Source organism: Hoplias malabaricus, chromosome 8 (assembly GCF_029633855.1).
Source record: "Hoplias malabaricus isolate fHopMal1 chromosome 8, fHopMal1.hap1, whole genome shotgun sequence".
Taxonomy (NCBI): domain Eukaryota; kingdom Metazoa; phylum Chordata; class Actinopteri; order Characiformes; family Erythrinidae; genus Hoplias; species Hoplias malabaricus.
The window spans coordinates 28,820,006-28,842,176 of record NC_089807.1 but is presented as its reverse complement, the minus strand read 5'-3'; the positions used below and the strand labels follow the sequence as shown (position 1 = coordinate 28,842,176).

At 36.1% G+C, this 22,171-nt stretch overlaps 2 protein-coding genes across 5 annotated transcripts in view; both read left to right on the top strand.

Moving 5' to 3' along the window:
• The window catches only part of mcph1 (microcephalin 1), a 49,377-nt gene extending 47,692 nt beyond the window's left edge, over positions 1-1,685 (top strand). For all 4 annotated transcript variants that reach the window (XM_066679260.1, XM_066679256.1, XM_066679257.1 and 1 more), the window contains exons 14-15: positions 619-856; positions 1,552-1,685. In XM_066679260.1, coding sequence (XP_066535357.1) covers positions 619-856; positions 1,552-1,604 — 291 coding nt within the window. In that variant the 3' untranslated portion in view covers positions 1,605-1,685. The remainder of the gene's footprint in view (positions 1-618; positions 857-1,551) is intronic.
• A 1,183-nt stretch (positions 1,686-2,868) lies between these two features.
• Positions 2,869-21,283, top strand: agpat5 (1-acylglycerol-3-phosphate O-acyltransferase 5 (lysophosphatidic acid acyltransferase, epsilon)). The gene is made up of 8 exons (XM_066679390.1): positions 2,869-3,826; positions 7,665-7,734; positions 7,926-8,041; positions 8,151-8,240; positions 8,784-8,874; positions 10,089-10,250; positions 16,407-16,530; positions 16,661-21,283. The coding sequence occupies exons 1-8, from the start codon at positions 3,605-3,607 to the stop codon at positions 16,884-16,886; spliced, it is 1,101 nt and encodes a 366-aa protein (XP_066535487.1). The 5' UTR covers positions 2,869-3,604; the 3' UTR covers positions 16,887-21,283.
• The last annotated feature ends 888 nt before the right edge of the window (positions 21,284-22,171 follow it).

Genomic DNA, 22,171 nt, shown 5'->3' with positions numbered 1-22,171 from the left:
TGCTGCAGTCCTCGAGTTCTTCATCTCTGGTCACTGCACGATGCCCACAGGATGCTGTTGGCTGGATATTATTGGTTGGTGGACTATTGTCAATCCAGCAGGGAGACAGGGATTTAAAAACTTGAGTAGCACTGCTCTGTCTGATTCAGTCGTACCAGCGAAACACACACTAACTCACCACCATCACATCAGTGTAATTGCAGAGCTGAGAATGATGTACCACCCAAATCATACCTGCTCTGTGGTGGTGGCCCTGTGGGGGTCCTGACCACTACAGGAAAGGGAGATAAAGATTGCAGAATAACAGATTATGTACAACATTATGTAACTATAGAACTACAAAGTGCTCCTGTATGGTCAGTGGAGCTAAGAATATGAATGAATGAATGTAGATACATAGGAGGTGTAGAATGTGTCCTCTTACATTGACCTTTTTGGAAAGTGCTACTGTATCTCAAGGAAGACAACTATTTAAAAGGTAGAGATACAAATATAAAAAGCATGGTAAGCTAAGTAGCAAAGCTCATATCCCCCTAGAACTACACTGGACTTCCAAAACTTCCCAATGTATTACGTATTTGACCTAACACCATTAACTCTCTGTTATATATACTTCAGATATGCCGGCTGCAGCAGCATCTATCAGCAGGGGAACACCAGCAGGACCTGTTCCAGGATCAGCCACTCATGTTTGTGTCTCCACTCTCTAAGCCACCCTGCCGCAATCTGATGGAGCTCATTCAGCTCTGTGGGGGGAGTGTGAGCCGGAGTATTCGGCAGTCTGCACTCTGCATCGGAGAATACAAGGGCAGAAAGCCTGAGGGGACCAAGTATCTCTCAGAACAGTGGATTTTAGGTAAGGTCATTTGAGTCCCAATTAACATAATAAAGTTTTGATTAACCAAACTAGGCACTGGGTGATAACCATGCATAATACTGGACTGTGCAATATTTAAGGCACTTGAGAAAATTAGATTTTAAAAGATGTCTATCTGGGCAGTAAACTCTGACAGTAAAATCAAATAAAATGAATAGAGGATATAATGATTTTCTATATATGAATGTGTTGATTTAACCCTTCCCAAGTCTCTACTGATGGCAATCCACCATTATCATGAACTGGATATTTTTTTTGTGTTAAAAATTATATTTATAATATCGTGAACAATATGATATGACACAACACTAGTAGAAATATTCCAGTATTGGACAATGAAACTGCATTTGGTGAGTGACTGAGCACTATTTGGGATAGCTGAATAAGTGTTTGTTATCCTGATCTAATCATCTAACACCAGTCCATGACTTCACTAAAGTTCTTGTGGCTGTATGCATTCAGATGCTCGCAGCAATGTTCCAATATCTACTGCAAAAACCTTCCCAGAAGAGCAGAGGGTGCAAAGTCTTCAACTAAAGGGAAAATAATCCTAATTAATGCCCTTCACTTCAGATAAAAATATTGGACAGATGTATATTTTAGTGTATATTGTTATTTCTAATATTAATTAATTTATTTAGCAAATAACATTCTTATTTTTGTTTCTTATCCAGATTGTGTTACGCATCTTGTACTACTCCCATATGACAACTACATTTTGGAGTGATGTGACCTGTGCATCTGACTGTAATTTTTTTTTTTTTTAATATCAACTTATTTTTAATGGTTCGTTTTGATGTAAATTTTGTAAGACATTGTTAAATAAAAGAGTAAAATAAGTTTAGTGGTGACTGTTCTTTCCAGTTTGTTCAGACAGGTGTAGACCAGAGCTAAGACCAGGAATGTGTGGAACATGCTCAAGGTCACAGCAGTCTCTCGCCTCTGATTCTCCCTCTGATCCAGAGGGAGAACTGACCTTGGAGCACATCATGTAACAATTTAATCTTCAGATTCTCTAAATACAGAAGGAAAGGTGAATGTTTTTGCGTGTGTTAAGGAGACTAAAATGAAAAGCCTGGTTTTACTGGGGATCTCCCCTTCACGAGCTTGCTCTATCACAGAGGCGTCGTCCTCGCCCTGGTAACCGTTACCGCAGAAACTAATGCAACAGCCAATCAGCGGCCACCATACTACTATGTGACAGATCCCTACAAATGTTCGATTCGAGGAAGCTTTGAGTCGATTCAGATTCTGGTTCAAAATGATGTGCATCAATGGTGTCGATTCCATATAATAAACCCAGACACTCCAAGACAACGTAAAAAAGAAAAAATGTACTATTTGAATTATATTTCAACATAGAAAAGACATAACATAAATTATGGCTGGCCAATTTGTATATGGTTCTCCTTTCCATGGCAGATCAGTAGATATTTAAAAAATTATATGAAATACACAGCCAAAAAAAAACACTAATGTGCAAAATAATTTGCTATTTATTATATTTTTTTCAGTGTATTGAAAGCTGTATTGACACTCAGGTATAGTGGTGGAGAATCTACTTTTCAGTTTCATTTTAGGGGTTAACATTATTACTGATTACAGCTTATGTTTAATTTTAATTGTTTTGCCACAGATACTGTCTTAGCTGCTATTATTGTACTTCTCGATTCATTTTCTTCTTGAGTATTTTTTTTTTATTTGATACCAACCAGCAATAATGTAGACTACTCTGACAACAAACTGCCTGATTACAGTTTGCATTATGTTAAGACATTCTGACGCCTCAAAATCAGTTAGAGATTATGAATAATAGATATCATATCTACTTTGTCTCTGGGTAGAATATGAGTAGTATATAGAGCAGAGATATATTCAGAAAAAGCTGAAAATGTTAAAGGGATCAGGAATGTCACAAAATCTCTCCCGAACCGAGTCCATATCTTCAGAGTCGGCTCTTCATACCCGACGGCTCATACTCAACGAGTCGATTCTTTTTCAGCTCTCTTGATGTCACTTCTTGCAACATGGTTTCTCAAAGGAAAGAGTGGTGGCGGTGAGTTCAGCGCAGAGAGAGCGGACACAGAACTAAACTTACAATTGTTATACTTCCGTAGCCGCTTCGATTTCTCAGGTCTCTTCATTCTGAACTCCGCGGGTTCACAGTGTAGCTTTAAAAACTGTTTGCTACATAAGGCGGCTAGCTAACGCAGAGGTTGAGTTGGTTCTTGTGGAAACCTCGTTTACTGAACGTTGAAAAAGTTAGCATTTAGCTGCACATTTTAAGTGCAGCCGCACTTTTGCACTTTTGTAAAACTGGATACAGATATAACACATTTATTTCCGCTTCTGTGAAGTTGTTATAAATGAGCAGAACGATTTTTGAGACTTTGCAGTGAATGTAAGGTTGAAGTATTTTGCTATGACAGGGATATCAGAGATAAAGCCACAGAAACTTCCAGAATATATCAGGCTCAGTTTGGCTCACTTTTCCGGCCGTGTGAATACTGGGCTTTTTCCTTGGCAGTTAGACTCCAGTCTGTAACCCGACATACGCTTCACCTCACCTACTTAGTCACTGACAGACTGACCGATTTACTGTGTCACTGAGTAGGTGAATTTCACACCAGCTCCAAACACCCCGTGCCTCTCTTTGCAGTAAATTAGTTACTGAACAATATAAACGACACACTCTCTTTCTCCGGAGTTGTTTTCTGTCTGTGCTTCATGATGTTGCTGTCTCTGGTGGTTCACTCGTACTCCATGAGGTACTGGTTTCCAGCGGCCGTGATGATCGGCACTGCTCCCGCCTATCTACTGTCCTGGGGCGCCTGGCGTTTACTGTCTACCGTCTTACCGTCCAAACTCTACCACATAGTGGACGACCACATCTACACAGTCTACCAGAGCATGGTCCTATTCTTCTTTGAGAACTACACCGGGGTCGAGGTGAGCCTGCTCAATATTAGGACATGGTTCCCCACACAATTTAAAAAAAATTGCGATATTTCGACATTTTGTGATCATTGATCACACCGTTAAAAATCCATCTCTTTTACTTTCATTCATTGTATATGGAGCTATAAACATTGTCAGTCCCTGTCACTATTTCCACCCACCCTTCTGCCACTAGACTGCAGTTTGAAAGCCCTGCTCCTCTTATGGTTGATAGGATTGGTTCTTTGGGTTTATGATGTAAGAAACCCTGGCTGTTTGAATTCACCAATTTGAGTCAATCTTGGAACATTGCTTTTTCAAAGTGGAAATGTTCAGTTGTGGCTTTGACAGCTTATGCCATGCATAATAAACTTTCCAGAGTACACACACAAAAAAAATCTACAATGGACAGCTTATCAAGATAAAAATTTTCACTGGAAGGGACAGCCTAATGGTTAGAGGACCAAGTTTGGGACCACAAGTTTCTACCCACATGATGTGCAGGAAAATTGGGGGTGGTGTGAGTGAAGGAACAGTATGAGTGCCCTTGAGCAAGGTTCCTAACCCCCAAATGCTCTCAGGACGCTGGTGATGGCCACCTGCAGTTTCGGGTGTGTGTTCACTGCCACGGATGGGTTAAATGAGGAAGATGCATTTCATTGTTGGTTTTACAATGACCAGTAATTACACATTTAATTTTATTTTTGAACATCCTGTATGCATTTATCTTCCTATATTTAGTTTTCTCATGTAGTTTACACATGCCTTGAGTTCATATGCAAATTACTCAGTCAGATTATAAATATTCAAATTTTACTCAGAATCTGTAGACCATGTGCTTTCAGCATTTATCCTGCATATTTTATTTTTAGCCCTAGTCTAGATAAATACTCACCTGGTATGCAATGACATTATTAAATGTGTGGGTTATATTAAAATCTAACTCATTCTTACAAGAAAAATCACAAACTAAATATATTTCTTCTAGCTTTGATTACATTGGACTCATGTTGTCCTTTGTGAATGTACATCCAGCACAAATTCTGAACTGATTTTGCACTTTACCTTTTCAAACACTGTAGGTAGATTATTTGTACACTCCCTTGGTTGCAAAATGTAGACTGTCTTGGCTGACCTGCAGAGCAAGTTCAATGAAGTTGTAAAACACCCACACAACCGAACGGATGTAAACTCTCAATGTGGTATACCTCTGATACAGCACCACTAGTTAGGTATAGTCTTGTCACTGTAAGTTAGAGATATGGTGCAACGACTGCATCAATATATCAACATTGTTTAAGCCTACCTGATAAAGCACTGCAATTTAGTGTTCAAAAGCCAGTGTATGTGCTACCATACTTATCGTGATTGTGGTATTGATAGGTTTCATTCAGGTATGACTACTCTTTTTGTAAATGTGTTAATTGTACTAATAAGCTATATATTTAGATTTAAGAGGTCACCAAGGCACATTTCATGTTTAAATATAACAGCTTTACTTTGTTAATATATAGTATTCACAAGTTCATACACATAAATATATGGTAATACTTAGCTGATTTGAGACAGATGCCTTTACCCAGTCCTAATCTACAGACTTCAGACATATTTTGTGGTGTTTGGACAGTCTGAAAGGCAATAGAACTGTAAGCATTCATCACAAAAGCTTGGGATGAAATGGGATGGAAACAACAACATTAAACATTAATCGGTTATTAATTGCAATGATGGCTTTTGTTAGTTTTTCCTGCTGAGGTGATTTTTGGTTATAAAATCTACTCATTATCTATGCTGCCCCATCCTGTTGCTAGGAATGTAGTCTGTTGAGTAAAGCCTTGTTAAAATCTGCAGAAAATGTATGCGTAACAAACGGATTTTCTACACTTTCCCTGAGCAATGTCCTGATGACCTTTACAGATATTCAGCAAGCTATTTACTTCAAGACCTTTTTTTGTACCAAGAAAATATTTTTTTTAAATTAATGAGATATGTTAAATGTCTTTGTTGCCGCACCTATATGAAATTTTAATTTCAGTGACAGGTGTGGCTTTTATTGTTCCTCCATGCAGAACCACTTCAGCTCATTGATGTTGGTGGGCTTTCTTGCAGCTGTAAGTTTCAGGTCCTGCCATAATATTTCTTTGGAAATGAAGGGAACATATACAATTGTGGGGAAATGCAGTTCTAAGTGCTGTGTCTTTTAAGGTGGCACCGTATGTTTGGGGGGACTATAACGACAGTTGTTTGTATGTAGCTGAAGTTTAAATTGTCTAAGTTATTTAAGTTTTTATTAACTGTTTGAATTACCACAGATACTCATATGTAACTGGAGTTGTTTAGTTTTATAGCACGTTCGGTAATGCAGTTAGCTGTGTCCAGCTTAAGTGATCTGAAACAATAAAAATACGTCAGTGTTACCCACCTATAGAGCAGTTACAGAGCAATACTCATTTTGGTTCATGATTTTCAATGTTGGGAGTTCTCTCCATTGTCTTAAACTCCATACGCCTCTGCCATAATCAGAGAATGCTAGAGAAAGCCTATCATATTGGACTGAGATTCATCTCTACTCGTTTACAGACACTGGGGCTTCATAAACGCATTAGACCCGTTTTGAGCACACAGACTTGAGAGCTAGCAAATGGCGAGGAAACAACATCTGAATTTTATAAAAAATGTTTTTGATTACAATTGTGATCTACGCCTTAATGGTCTGGAATAAAGCACTGCCATGTCTTTGTAGAATAATTGTGTTTTTTTCCTGACACTAATTACATCCGAAACCAACTTGATAATTGTAGTTCACATTCCTGCCATTAAAGACTTTTAGAGTGGTTTGTATTTCTGCTAAGTCTATTGCATTCTGACTGTTACTGAAAATTGACTACATTCTCAATCATAATCTGAAGATGATTTGGGGGTGCAGTGTAGTAGTATAGATGTAAAGTTTCAGATTAGTACACAGTTCCCAGAGAAACAGGATGTTAAAAATGGTTGTCTTTTATTACCTTTGTGTGTGTGTATATGTATGTGTGTGTGTTGGGCTGGCACAAGTGGATCAGCAGTGCTTCTTAAGTTCTCCACAGTATCCACTCACTGTCCACTATATTGAAGAAGGAGCTATTTTTTCCAACCAGTCACCTACAAAGTATACCAACAAGGCACAGCAGTGCTTCTGAAGTTCTCCACAGTATCCACTCACCGTCCACTACATTATTCCTACTATAATGTAGTGAACAGTGAGTGGATACTGTGGAGAACTTCAGAAGCACTGCTGTGCCTTGTTGGTGTACTTTGTAGGTGAATGGTCGGAAAAAATAGCTCCTTCTTCAATGATCACAGGAATATTGATTTCATGTTTTTGGTTTGTGGACGTACTGGCTGATTGGTTTTATTTTACTGTGTGTAAGAATATTTTGGTTTAAAACAACCCAGAATTGCAATGACTTAACTCTGTTTGCATCAATTTAGTAGTGATTTTACTTGCATCATGCATTTTGTAACACTACTCTGGTATGGTGTCAAAGTAGTATATGTTACGCTGTTGCACAACAATAAAATAGCCGGTTCTGTATTGCACAGATCCAGTACAAGTTAGCAATCAAAAGTGTACACTGATCACTCAATCCAGGACCTGTGCTATTGGAGTTTAGTGATCTACTGTGGTGCAGGATGAGCACTTGTTATTTAATTATTTATTTATTTTTTTATTTGATATTTTGATTTTATCTAAATGTAACATATAATGTAGTTTTCATCCAACAATTCCTACATCAATTTGAAGAAAATGGATTTATTTATTTTTCTTTACGTTGTTTACTGAAATAAAATACTCTTATTTGTTACTCAGATAATAATTTATGGAGACATACCAAAGAAAAAGGAGAATGTGGTCTATCTTTCCAACCATCAATGCACAGGCAAGTCTAAGTGTAACAAGCTCTTATTTTCAGTTAATGTAACAGTAGATTTAAATCATTATGTGCATTTAGAGACTGGCAGCTGATTAGGCCCTGCCTGTAATATAATTCTCAGAAAGATTGAGTATGAGAAACAACATTTTAAAATCTGTCTCTCTTTTTTTTTTTTGTTTTTTTTTTTTTGTTTAAAGCGGATTGGATCATAGCTGACATGCTAGCTATTCGTCAAAATGCGCTTGGTCATGTACGATATGTCTTAAAAGATGGCCTGAAATGGCTTCCACTATATGGCTGGTATTTCTCCCAGGTACTGACAACTTTACTTTTTTTTCCTAGCTTAAAAAGAACATATTTTTTATTATTAGCCTATGTATATGTTATGAAGCATAATCAGTGATGTATTTGTATCTCTAAAGCATGGTGGTGTGTACGTCAAGAGGAGCGCCAAATTTGACGAAAAGAGGATGAGAAGGAAAATCCTGTCTCAGGCTAATTTAGGAGCACCTGTAAGTGTGCAACATGGTTAAGCATTTTCTAATAAAAACAGCACTTTAACCTAAAGATATAGATAGCTAATGTATTATTCACATGAATTTTGTCATGTTCATTAAAACACATCTTGTATCCTCTAAAAGCTCACAACAATTGATTCATGGTGGCATTTCTTGGCTTTTACCCCTTAAGGTCGCTTTATTGGGTGTAAAGTGTGAGCCTACTTTGCAGACATTTAAAATGCTCCCTCTGCATTTTTGCTTGTCTATGTGAAATAAGGGTATTTATTGCTAAATTATTTTTCCCATGACACCCCTTAAGCCTTCCAGCTGGCACATAAGATACTTCAGTCTCTCTACATGCTGGAGTAAAGCCTTTCTTCTTAAGATCCTTTTTTTTCTATGACGGTGATGTTTGATATTTCCAAGTTATGCTTATAATGTTCGAAGGCTTTGATTTACACTCACCTAAAATTGCCATGTCCCACGGTTGGTGCAGACACATAAATATCCTAACAGTACTTTGTGCTGTGTTCCACTATTTTTTTTTCTCTACAGATGTATCTTGTCATCTTCCCAGAGGGAACACGATACAATCCTGAATTTAAAGGCGTGATAAGTGACAGTCAAGCTTTTGCTGCTAAAGAAGGTAATTTTAGTACACAGTTCCTGTCTGTTGGTTGAGTATACAGTATATATGACACAACTTTTGAATATGACTATATACAATATATGTACATATCTCTGTGTATACACTTTTTGGCAAATTTAAGTCCTTGTAAAAGGAAATGTGAGAATTGATACCTACGTGAGAAAATACCTAAAGTGTCCGTCTAGTGTATATAACCACTACTGTTACAAAGTTCAGAAACTTTGAAAGACATGAAGTTGTAACAAAAACCAAAACACAGAATGAAACATATTTGAAACATAGTGATAAAATCATGAGACAGATACCTTTTCTGGAAATGGCTGCAAACAATAATTACATCATATTATTTATTACATAAAAACGTCTTGGAATGCTTGAAATATTAAATAATATTTATCTGTATCTAAACTGAATTTATTATTCAATAAAATTACTAATTTTATATGTGTAATCTAACTTTTGAACTCTGGCATGTGTGTATGCTAAAGCTTAGGTATTTAAAGGTTTTGGTCTCAAGGTTTATTGCAGTGTGTCATAAATGTTAAATGAATTAAGCATAAAATGGCTTTTTTTATTATTATTTATTTTATTTATTTATTAAAAGCGCATTTTAAACTGATGTTTATTTACAAAATTAAAACATGCACTTTGACCAGGTTTATTCAGACTTTTGGGTATGACTGTATAATGTCTTCTAAAAGTCTTCATTGATTTCAGTAGAGACTCAAACTGATTGGAATGATGTCACAGTAAGATTCTGTCAGTTGTATGTGATATGAGTGAATTATGGTGTGTCTGCCTTATGCACAACAGGATATGACAGCCAAGTAGCGATGTCCTTGGTTTAAAATCCTGCAGTGCTTGGACAGTTTCCAACTGTGATTCCATCAATGAAAAATTGCCTCAACCTAACTGGTATAATCAGTGTTAAAGTTCTTTAAAATAGAAATAGATGTTATTGAAGCACCAAACATTAATTGCACAGTAGCATCAGTCATTTCAAACAGTTTAACACAGATAGATCATTATTCTCCTTTTTCCCCCTTCCCCCATTATTATGGAAGGACGTGTTATATACTTGGTGTCAGTGTATTTTTAAAGTTGGAAAAGAAATCTCTTGTACTACTCTTATCCCTCAAATTGGTATAGTTGAAGTATGTGTAGGAAATGGTTACCTTGTAACCAACTGTTTGTTTTTATGCCCTGCATAGGCCTTGCTGTACTGAAACATGTTCTGACACCAAGAATGAAAGCATCACATGTAGCCATACAGACTATGAAGGAACATCTGGATGCAGTTTACGACATTACTGTAGCTTATGAGGGAACACTGAGAGCAGATGGACAAAGACTCACAGCCCCATCAATGCCAGGTACAATAATATAATTAATTTTACATTTACAGGCACCATAAGTTTGTCTTCAATCAAATGTTATTTACTGCTAGTTAACTAATTGTACATGTAAAACCATTTAAAATGTTTTTTAATTGTTTCCTGCTATTTATATTGAATCATTTCGAACCATCATATAGAATCATTCGCGCTATTATCGTCATTATTTTAAAGCTATTAAAAAGGAAAAAAATATTGTGATAATAGTGATATTCTGTAGTGACTTCAGTAGTGATGAGGCTGCAGTGGTGGACAAAGTACACAACCCATGTACTTGAGCACGGATACTCAAGGTAAAATATTTCTCCAGTAAAAGTGGAACAAGACTCATGTTTAACACATTATAGGTGAAAAGACTCTAATGTCACTCTTGGTTCCCCAGTTTTTTAATAGATTGTCATTAATCAGTCTGACACTTCTGACAATTCTGAGAAACATGTTTTGTAAACAGGCTACGGTTTCGATTTACTGACTTCTTGTCTGACACTTGTTTCTTTTGGACTTGTTTATCTCTCTGTACTGATTTCTGGGTTTTGGAATATTTCACGTACTGTGTTTAATAAATCTCCAAATGACTCTCACCCTCGGTGAGTGATATGTGACATCTACAGATCCATAAATCTAGTTACTGATGACTCAAATACAGCCAAATACTTCATTCATTCATTATCTGTAACCGCGTATCCAATTCAGGGTTGCGGTGGGTCCAGAGCCTACCTGGAATCATTGGGCGCAAGGCGGGAATACACCCTGGAGGGGGCGCCAGTCCTTCACAGGGCAACACAGACACACAAACATTCACACTTTTTTTTTTTTCTTTTTTTTTTTGAGCCAATCCAGCTATTAACGTGTGTTTTTGGACTGTGGGAGGAAACCAGAGCACCCGGAGGAAACCCATGCGGACACGAGGAGAACACACCAACTCCTCACAGACAGTCACCCGGAGCGGGAATCGAACCCACAACCTCCAGGTCCCTGGAGCTGTGTCACTGCGACACTACCTGCTGCACCACCATGCCGCCCCAGCCAAATACTAAACGGTCCAAATCATATTGTTAATTCATAACGGTTCTAAGAACTGAAAGTTATTACTTAGTCTCAAATTCACAACACATTTTTTTTTTTTTACGCAGAGAAACATTTTCACTTGTTTTAGCACATAGGCTGTGTTCTCCTAGCAACGAGAGCTATGTGGATTGGGGAGATTAATTCAGATGCACATGAAGCAAAAAGTCACGGCAGATTTACATAATATAGTGGAGTAAAAAGTAAGATATTTGTCTTTGAAATGTAGTGGAGTAAAAGGAAAAGGTCACAGAAAAAATGGAAATACTTCAGTAAAGTACAGATTAGTGATTGAGCAATATGGGTTTTTTGATTGCCGATGCCGTTTTTTAGACAGCAGTAGTGGCCGATGGCCGAAGTGTAAAGCCGATATTCCCATTCCTCAGGCAGTGAATAAACTAGAGACATTATCATTTATTTTTACAGAAAACTCCTCAAATTTGTAAAAGAAACCTTTTAGAGGTCCTGAAATATATATGAAGTGGTCAACAGGTTATGAAAACCACAAAAAAAAAATTAGGTGCTTGTCTTATTTTTAAAAAAAAAATAAAAGTAATGAAGAGTTCATGAGTCCCATTTACTTTTTTTCTTTTTAAAATGTGTGTCTCCAGGGGTCTACTTTCATCAGGTATAATATGGAGTTGATACCTCCTGCTGATTTGAAGTTATTCAAGCTGGAGCAGACAGTGGACAGATGGCCTTTCTCTCTAGACACCAAGCTCTCCATAAGGAAAATGATTACTTTTACTGCAAAAATACAGTGTATATATCTTATCAAGACCTAATGTCTACATTTTAGTGTTTTTCTTTACTTTCAATGAGAAACTAGTCTCCTGTCCCTCACCAAGTGGCCATTTACCCCTCACCAAACAGTTAAAAACCCTTAGGTATGGTGTGATTTATTCTGATGTACTGAGTTTATTTCTGATGTTTACACTTGTTTCTCACCGAGTACAGTGTTCCTTTAAATGACTGATGTGTTAAAAGGCAAGTGCTGCACTATGATTGGCTGTAGAGCAAGGCAACCTTCCCCACACCCCCTGCTGCATTTAAATGTTCTCAGTGGGGGAAATGTAACTAGTAAAAGAAATCTACGCTTTGAAACATGTTTATTGACTTGATTACTGTTTGTGGAGCTTGTGGCTGCCAAACAGAACCGTTTGAGTCTCTCTCGCCGTGTCTGGGTCTGTTAGGCGCTTAAAACATATCCGCTCTGCTGCATGTTTGTCCCTCCTCCTTGGGTGCGCATCGCCATAACTCTGCCCCTGATTGGTCTACAGACTTGATTGTTATGTCGTTGGAAAGCTGAGAGCCTAAGCAACGCGGCAGTAGGTGTGACAAGGGTCCACAGGGATCATATTTTAATTATTTTTTGAAAAGGTCTATTTTTTTGGCCAGTACTCTTGACATAAACATGAGGATTACTCGCGAATGATTTGATGGAGAAGTTTGACTCAGATTTAGTCTCGTTTTGAAGGGGCTTATCTAAGGTAAGCGCTGCTGTGCTAACTGTGTGTGAGCCACTTGTGGGCTCTTCAGACTCCGAGAAGCAGCGGTTTTGTCATTAATGAGGAAGAAACCTGAAGTTTGGATTATCTTATTTTTTGGCTTTAATTCCTTAGTCCTATATTTTAGTGTATATCCTCATGATCCCGAGAGTCTGACCGTTCAATTGGTGTATGATATGTACACGTTACACAAATATGGCGCCGTGAAAAATCTGAAAATCTGTACTGTCACTAATGTTTTTTCATAACAATTTCCAATATCATAGAAAAAATACTTATTTATCAGTGAGATTATATATAAAATGATTAAATCAATGAAAATCAGTGACTTTAATTTGGTACATTAACTGTCGACTTTGGACCTGTAGTACTTGAGATATACGGACGGTTACAACAATGAGTGTTATTTATTTATTTATTTATTTATTTATTATTTTTTTAATATAGGTGCTGCCGACCAATGAGCTAAATAGCAGAGTTTCTAGGTTACAACTATCAGCTCATTCATTTATGATGCAGATTATTGAGTTTATGTTACAAAGAGCAGCCAGTAACAAATAGTGAGAGCTGAAGAAGAGAAAATAATTCATACCGTTTTCTCTGATGAGACAGCATGCAGCTACAGGTTGGAGACTTGTACTCCTGTACTGGTGCTCTGCCTGTAAGATGACAAAATGGATGCAAGGGGTGCTCTAACAGCCAGGATGATGGAGCTGCCCACAGCATTGCCTGTGTGCATTATGTAAATATCGGCCTCTTGTGCTAATATATCGGCCGATGCCGATTATATAAAACATGCCAAAAATCGGCCTGATATATCAGTCGCTCACTAGTACAGATACACAAAAAAAGTACAGTAACAAATTACATTTACTTCATTACTGTCCACCACTGGGAGGTTGTTTGGTTACAAAATATCAGATGTACAATAAACCATGGGGTTATGTAAGAAAAAAGCCTTTAAGAACAGAAGGTGCAGGGACAACTAATTTATTTCACCACCTCAAGCATAAGCACCAGGTTGAAGACAAGGAAAATGATTCCACAGCCAATGAACTTTTACCCAAGGAGACTATGCTGAATCAGCACAGCAATTATTTTGTATTTCTTTTATTTATTGTAAAGCTATAAGGTTATTATAAGTAATTATACTTTTTATAGTTGTTTATGTTTGCTGCTTATATGCACACACAATTTTCTGCACTTTAGTAGTGTGGTGTGTGTATATATATATATATATATATATATCTATGTGTGTATATATATATGTGTGTGTGTATATATATATATATATATATATATATATATATATATATATATATATATATATATATATATTATGCTACATCATTTTTAATCCATTAATTTCTGTAATTATTTGGTGTTATACACACTGAACTGCTGCATTTTGTTTTGAACTTTTAACAGATGAATTAGATTATATGAAATAAATACGTAATGGTGCAGAAGTTGAAACAATTTCAAATTAAACTTTTTAGAAACCATATATAAATATGATATAAAGTTTGCCTGGATCTGCATTGACCTTGAGCACTAGACCGTATATCAGTCTGTTCTCACTGTTATAATTACAGATGATCATTCCATAAGCTTAAAAAATTAAGTAAAACAAATTTTAAACTAATGTTCAGACTAGATAAATGTAGATTACAATGTTTCTCTGCAAGTAAACACAATTGTTCAGTCAAAGTCTAAGTCTAATCACTGGATCAGTTTTTCCAGAGAGGTGTGCATTACCATTTGAGAATTCTAATTACAAACATGTTACTAGAATACATAAATATGAATTTCCTGTCACTTCCTGTAAACAGCATGTGTTGTGACGTGCTATTTTCCAGTACTTTGGTGCTCCCGAAAAAAACATTAAAGCAGCAGTTGTCATGCAAAAAAACATCCTGTTTTTCACAGGAATAAACAGCAAAGGCATCTAAGTAGTTTTATTGATATTATGACTACATTCTTGACACAATATTGAAGAATGTCTTTAGCCGTTGCTTAAGTGTGAGTCAGATTCCATGATTTGTTTGTATGTACATTTATGGAAATTTGTATAGTATTACTCATTTGAGAAAATTGCCATGGACTTAGTAGGATGTATCTATAGGACGTAAGCAGTAGGATGTAACTATTCATCCAATATTGTAACAGTAGCATGCCATGGTTTTTCAGATTTAAGAACATAATGTTTTAACATCTTTCTGACATCTCTCCTATCATTTTCCTAAAATATAGTTGCACTGGGGCTTAAAACAAAATTTAACGGAAATACGAGAATTTTAAGATTTTAATTTAACCTATTTCCTACCTAAGCTGGGTTTACACTACACAATTTTTATCCATATTTTAAGCCCAGTTTCCAGTGTGGCAGTGTCTGTGCTGTAGTTCACAGACTCTTGTGCAGTTATCAGTTGGAGGAAAAGGTACAGTGGCTTGCCTTGTATTTTTTGTCACCTTACAGCCACAAACTTAAATGCATTTTGTTCAGATTTTAAGTGATAGACCTAGTAGCATATAATTGTGAAGTGGAATGAAAATGATACATGGTTTTCAAAAGTTTAATCAAATAAAAATCTGAAAAGTGTGACATGCAAAAGGATTCAGCACCCTAGAGTCCAGCAGTGTGTAATTTATTCTCAGTATGAATGTTCAATCTTGATATTATCACAATATTAATAGTAAGAATATAGATTGAATACACTGAGACGTATACAGTGTGTGCGTGTGTGTATATGTGTGTGTGTGTGTGTGTGTGTATATATATATATATATAATATATACACACACACACACACACACACACACACACACACATACACAAACCGGATTCCAAAAAAGTTGGGACACTAAACAAATTCTGAATAAAAACTGAATATAATCATGTGGAGCAAATGTCAATATTTTATTCGTAATAGAACATAGATGACAGATCAAAAGTTTAATCTGAGTAAATGTAACAATTTAAAGGAAAAAATGTTGATTCAAAATTTCATGGCATCAACAAATCCCAAAAAAGTGTATATATATGAGAGAGAGAAGCACTTGAACTAAACCTATAGTCTTGTTTACATTCTCAATTTAATGCCGTCTCCAATGTTCATTTACTGTAATAGCAGGAGTATATGCGCCTGATAGCATGCAGCTGGCAGGGCTAACCAGGAATAGAAATGAAGGTTTATTGAGCTCTATTACTCAAAGCTTAGCATCGTTATCAAGCATCCATGTTTATCTGTGCCTCCTAGGGAATGCAGGTTGTGTGTTTGGTTCACAAGTTTGGGGTCATGTAGTGTATTATCCACAGTCGTGTAGTGTGTATTTATAATCTTACCTAACTTTAAAAGCCGTTTAGTGTATCCAAGACTCTAAGAATCTTTGAATAACCTTGAAACATGGAAAATTAATTTCTCTGTAATCCATCATATTCATCAAAGTGTAACTACACATTTTGCCAGCTAATTACTAGAATCCATGGTTACACGCTTAAAAAATTAGTTATGAACATTTAAATATTTAAAAAATTTTCTTCTCACTTCTTTTTCGACAGAGTTCCTGTGTAAGGAGTGTCCTAGAGTGCATATCTACTTTGAGCGTGTGGACATGAGGGAAATTCCCCCAGAGTCTCTCTTTTTTCGCAGATGGCTTCATAAAAGATTTGAGATCAAGGATAAGTGAGTATTCCTGAATAAGCAGTTATTCTGTGAATGTGATTCCATGCATGATGACATTAAATTATTTTTGTTAGTAAAACAAAAATGAAGCAGACATAATCTCAGAACATGCCCATCCCTTTTTCTGTAGGCTGCTGACCACTTTCTATGAGTCAGATGAGCCTGACAAAAGGTGCAGGTTCCCAGGAGAAGGTCGGAGGTCACCACTTAGCCTGACAAAGACGTTGCCTCCACTGTTGGTTCTGGGTGGCCTTACATTGCCAATGCTGTTAACTGAACCAGGTAGAAAACTGTATGTCCGAACCTGGGTCTGTGGGACTCTGTTGGGATGGTTGTGGGTGTGTATAAGTCCATAAGACAAAGAAAACTGCTGACATCCTGCCAACTCAGATCACCATGGAGAGACATTTAGCTACCGACTAGATGCTTGGTTTCAACCATTTTATTATGTCTTGGAAATTTGCCCCGCCCCACAGAAAAGCATCTCACAAAAATGATTTAAGTTAAATATATTCACTGTAAGAAAAAGCACATTTTTCTCAGTCCCATCTTTCATCTTAATAATTTTCTTGGGTCTTACACTTTACACTTACAAATTTGATTTGCTTTGTGTGTTTCCTTACCTGTACTAAGACTCATCTGGAATGCAAAATCATATTCATTGCCCTGTGAAGTGGAAAGAGGAAAAGGAAAGGAGACAAAAAAATGCTAAGGTTACTAATGATGAGGATATTGATGAGGTTTTTTTTTGGTTATTTTGTTTTGTTTCCAGTACTAGTGTTGTTTTTAGGGCTTCAGTTCTAATAATGAGGGTTTTGTCCTTCTTTTTCTAATTCATTAATAATGTTGTTTTTGATGATTTTGCTAAATGTATTACATATGAAAATGTTTATTTCTTTAGTTACATTGAAAAGGTCCACTTAAATGGGCATATTCTTCTACCATTTTGCACAACTGATAATTATATCTTCAAATATTGCCAAACCTGCAGGATGTAGGGGTCTTCGTTTTATAAATTTACAACTTGAGAGCAAGGTATTGTTAAAGTAAATGCTATGTTTTTATTAGGTACAGTATAATGGGGCATTACAATGTAATCTGCCTTTACCAAGCAAAGCTAACCCATTTACCTCTGTAGCTAATAAGTTATCGGTCTTTGTTTATGAAACATAAGTATATAAACCTGTCAGCCAAAATATTAAACAGACTACTTGTTTTTGTACTTGGTTTCCATTTTAATTGCTCAATTTGCCATATAGATACACTTTGTAGTTCAACAGACTGTAGGTCATTTGTTGCTTGGTATGATTTTTTAGCCCCCTTTCACCCAGGACCTCTAAAGAGCAGGTATGATTTTTGTTTTTAGATCGTTCTCATCGCTACAGTTACACTGACGTAGTGGTGTGCTATTGTGTGTTATGTTGTGTGGATCAGACACAGCAGTGTCCCTGGAGTAAGAATTGTCCACCAATTAAAAATATCCAGTATAACAGGTATGATTTGGGTGGTGGATCATTCTCAGGGCTGCAGTGATACTGCCATGGTTTGGTGTGGTAATGTAAGTTTTAAAGCCCCCAGTGTCACCAAAAATATCCAGCCAACAGCGTCCTGTGTCCACTGATGGACTAGAGGACGACCAACACAAACTGTGCAGCAACACAGAAATTGATCCTCTGCATGTAACGCATTTGTAGTAGTGAACACTCAGATGCACACTAGTAAGTCATTTTTAGCCTCTCACGAGGGGCAGTGAGCACACACACTGCCTGAGCAGTAGGGTGCCAGCGAGGGATGCAGTTTGGGGTTTAGGTACCATGCATGAGGGCACTTCAGCCATGGATGAATATTTCCTGCAGATTCTGGGACTTGAAACCTCCTGTCTCACGCTTGCCTCTCTAACCTTAATGGTCCTGTGGAGTTTCTAATCAATGAAGACTAGGGTGATAGAGGGCAAACAAAGTAGGCACAGCAACAGATTGACTACAATCTGTAATTGTAGATCTACATAGCATAGTGGTCAGTGGAACTGATAAAATGAACAATGAGTGTAGAAGCAAGGGTGTCTTTTAAGGGTTTTTGGCTGATAGATGTATATTGCATCTCTGTTGTGCAGACTAATTAATGCACATTTTTACACACGTTTTTTTTTTTCCCCACAAACATTTTCACTGGCACAGTAGACTACTATTTTCTTTTCTCAACATATAATAGATCAAGTCTGAAAAGACAAACTACAAAGGTTCTGTTAATGCAAACAATGCTTTGTGCCATTTGCTTGAATCAGTGTGTGCCTTTATCATACAGACTTGAGCTTCCTCTACTGTGCTGCTCTGGCACATTTGACTTCCACAACATTTTTTTTCTAAGTCCACTCACCTAATCTGGCTCTAATTTAAAGTATAAAAAAATGCTTTTAAGATGTCTTGTACACAACATACCATGGGCATCAAATTCTTTCTTATGAGAATAAGATTGCAAGTCTGTCCTCACACACAAAGCTGACATATTACGATCTTCAAGTATGGGAATTTCCTAAAATACATCCACTGCAGACTAGCAATGACAGTCTGTATAAAGTGAAATTGACTTAAAGCCTTTGAAACTTCCTGTCTAACACTGACTTTTTAGTATTTCTGCAGTGCAGTTACATTCATATGTTTAAGCCATTTATCATACAAAGAATTCCCATTATGTATTGCTTTTCTCCAGTGAAAATGTTTCTACCATGCTAGCCAAATGTTGTGGCTCATTTCTTAGCACTAAACGGGGTGATTTTATGAGAATTTATTTTCCAAATTTCTGCATATTTAATTTGAAAACTGTTCTACCTAAAAGTCGTTCAGATGTATTTAAAACTACATTTGGACCGTGTAAGCTTTATGAATGGGGTGTTGTTCGACTGTAGTCGTTTTTCTCCTTTTGGTTTAATTTCTTTGGTTTTTGGGTGTTTTCTCTTATGGTTGCTTCTGGTGTCTGTTTACGTTGCTGAATTTAAGTGATTGAGTGGAATGATTACACAAATGCTACAAATTATAACCAGCATATTCCTGTATATGAATGACTGTATTATATTAACACGATCACCTTGCGTGTCCTCAGATTATGGAACCTGTTGTGTGATTGGTGCAAAGTTAAAGTTGTTATTTTTTCACCAGTGTGGCAGTGTTCCTTTTACACTTTTTTTTCTTTGACAAACAAGCAATTCTGAAAACAGATTATTTTTTTCAATGGTTTAAATAAAGTATTTGAAATTAATATCCCAGTAGCAAATATGTTAAAAGGGCTCAAAAACTGTTTGGTTGGTTGGTTTGATTGTTTTTAAAATGTTATGCAAAATTGTGTAGCTTTTAAATGTTATTTGTTTTACCTTAGTGCTCTGTTCTTGAACTTAAAATTGAGCTGGCAATTTAAACCGATTTGCACTGTAGATCTTTGCTGGTATCAGCTTTTTTAGTTGTTTGAGCATGGATGCATTCTGCTTGCACCTGTCCCATCTGCAGTGTTTTGTTGTGATTGCATTTAAGATCTTGGTTCTAAAATGTGTTTATAAATTTATGACATAATGAAAACATGAGATGCACTGATATGACTGTCTAAGGCAGAATAAGACTCTAGAATTTGATATTTAAACAGTAAATTAAAGATGTTACAAATTGAAATATTAACTGTAAATCTAAAATATACTATGAATGCATATGTCAAATATTTGGGGCCTTGTTTCTAAATTATTACTTTTGGAACCGTTCAAATATCACATATCAGACTGGAAAATTCTATGCATATTTTTGTTTTAAAAAACTATCTAAATCTTATTTCACTTTTAACCCTTTCAAGATCAAATGTGAGTATACGTCCTTTTACAAATGAGGTCGCTTATGTCATCACGTATCTCATGGTCTAGTTTCAGCCTCCATTATGTGTTTATAATAACCAAGTTTTTTGTTCTTGTTTGTTCTGTTCCTGTTTGTGGAAGCCAGTGTTTATGATAACTGGTTCAGAATGCTTTAAATCTGTGTTCAGTTCAATAGGCCACTGGGCCTATAGGTAATCAATGATTCATTTAAATACTTTCTGGACAGTGCCACTTTTTTATAAATGCTTTTGTTATTGTATAATTTAAAGTTAATATATAATAGCATTACATTTTAAGATGTATGATTTTTAAGATTAAGACAAAGATAACAAATATGATGTTGAAGGTATCCTTCCACTGAACATAAAATTGAGTCACAATATTGAAATAACACACTTATTTTAATTTTTTTTTATTATTATTAACATTACCAGTATATCCCAACACATTGAGGATGACATTGGCTCATTTCCCCAGAAATTTTGTTAAAATTAAAAGCCCACATTACTTTGCACATTCAGCGTAAAACAAAAAGTGAACTTAGTGGGAAATTATTAAATGTCGTTTTTTGTTTGATTTTTTTATTTTTATTTGAGCTTTCATGAATTGCACTGAGCATATTTTTAGCTTGTGTTAAGACCTGAAGACCTTTGGAGTTATTGACAACTCTATTTATTTTTGTGTCTTTCCTCAACATCACTCAAGTGTGAAATCACTGAATTTAGTGCTATGTTTATTCCTGACATTTACATCTTTGCAGTATTGCTGAAATAGCCATATTAGTGTCAAACAACACATATCAGACTTTCAGAGTCAGCTGAAGGCCATATAAATTTATATATATTTTAGTTTTTTTTTTCTGCTTTTATCATTATAACCATTCAATAAATGAAATTTTTATTGCCACAGGTCTTGTCTTGGTCTTTTTTGAATACACCAATGCTAGCACATGGTTGATCTGCTAATTCTGTACTATTACTATTGGGTAATTCTTGAAGAAAGTAATTTCCATTGACATTAGATCTGGTGCTGGCTTTTTCTAAGTTTGCAAACATAGATCTGTAATATTCCTGGGCACTCAGTCAGTAATGTGATATTTCTTTCTCTCATTTATTTATTTATTTATTTATATTAATATATATATATATATATATATATAAACACACACACACAAATCAGATTCCAAAAAAGTTGGGACACTAAAACAAATGTCACATGAGTAACTACACTCAAAATGAAGATTATGGAACTGTATGACAACCTCAATTGAGTTCAGCAGATCTCTACCATCTGGGTAGGCATTGTTATCAGGTATTAGTATTGTTATTAGGTATTATTATTATTATTTTACTGCTCTTAACTGAAGGGCTGCACGGTGGCGCAGCAGGTAGTGTCGCAGTCACACAGCTCTAGGGACCTGGAGGTCCCCTCCAGGGTGTATTCCTGCCTTGTGCCTAATAATTCCAGGTAGGCTCTAGACCCACCAGGACCCTGAATTGGATAAGCGGTTACAGATAATGAATGAATGCTCTTAACTGCAAACATAATTATTCTTCATACCTATAGCTACCTATATACACTAGAGCCTTTAAAGATCCAAGAAAAAAGCACCGGAGGGAGCAGTTATTCACTGTTCAGTGGCAAGCTGAGGTTTTACATGCAGGATGGTACAGCACTGTCTGACCACTTAGACCCAAAACATGGGAAAATCAGGAAAAAAAATGAAAAATTGAGTAGTACAAACAAAAAAAATTTAGATACATATTTAATATAAATAAAATAAATTTT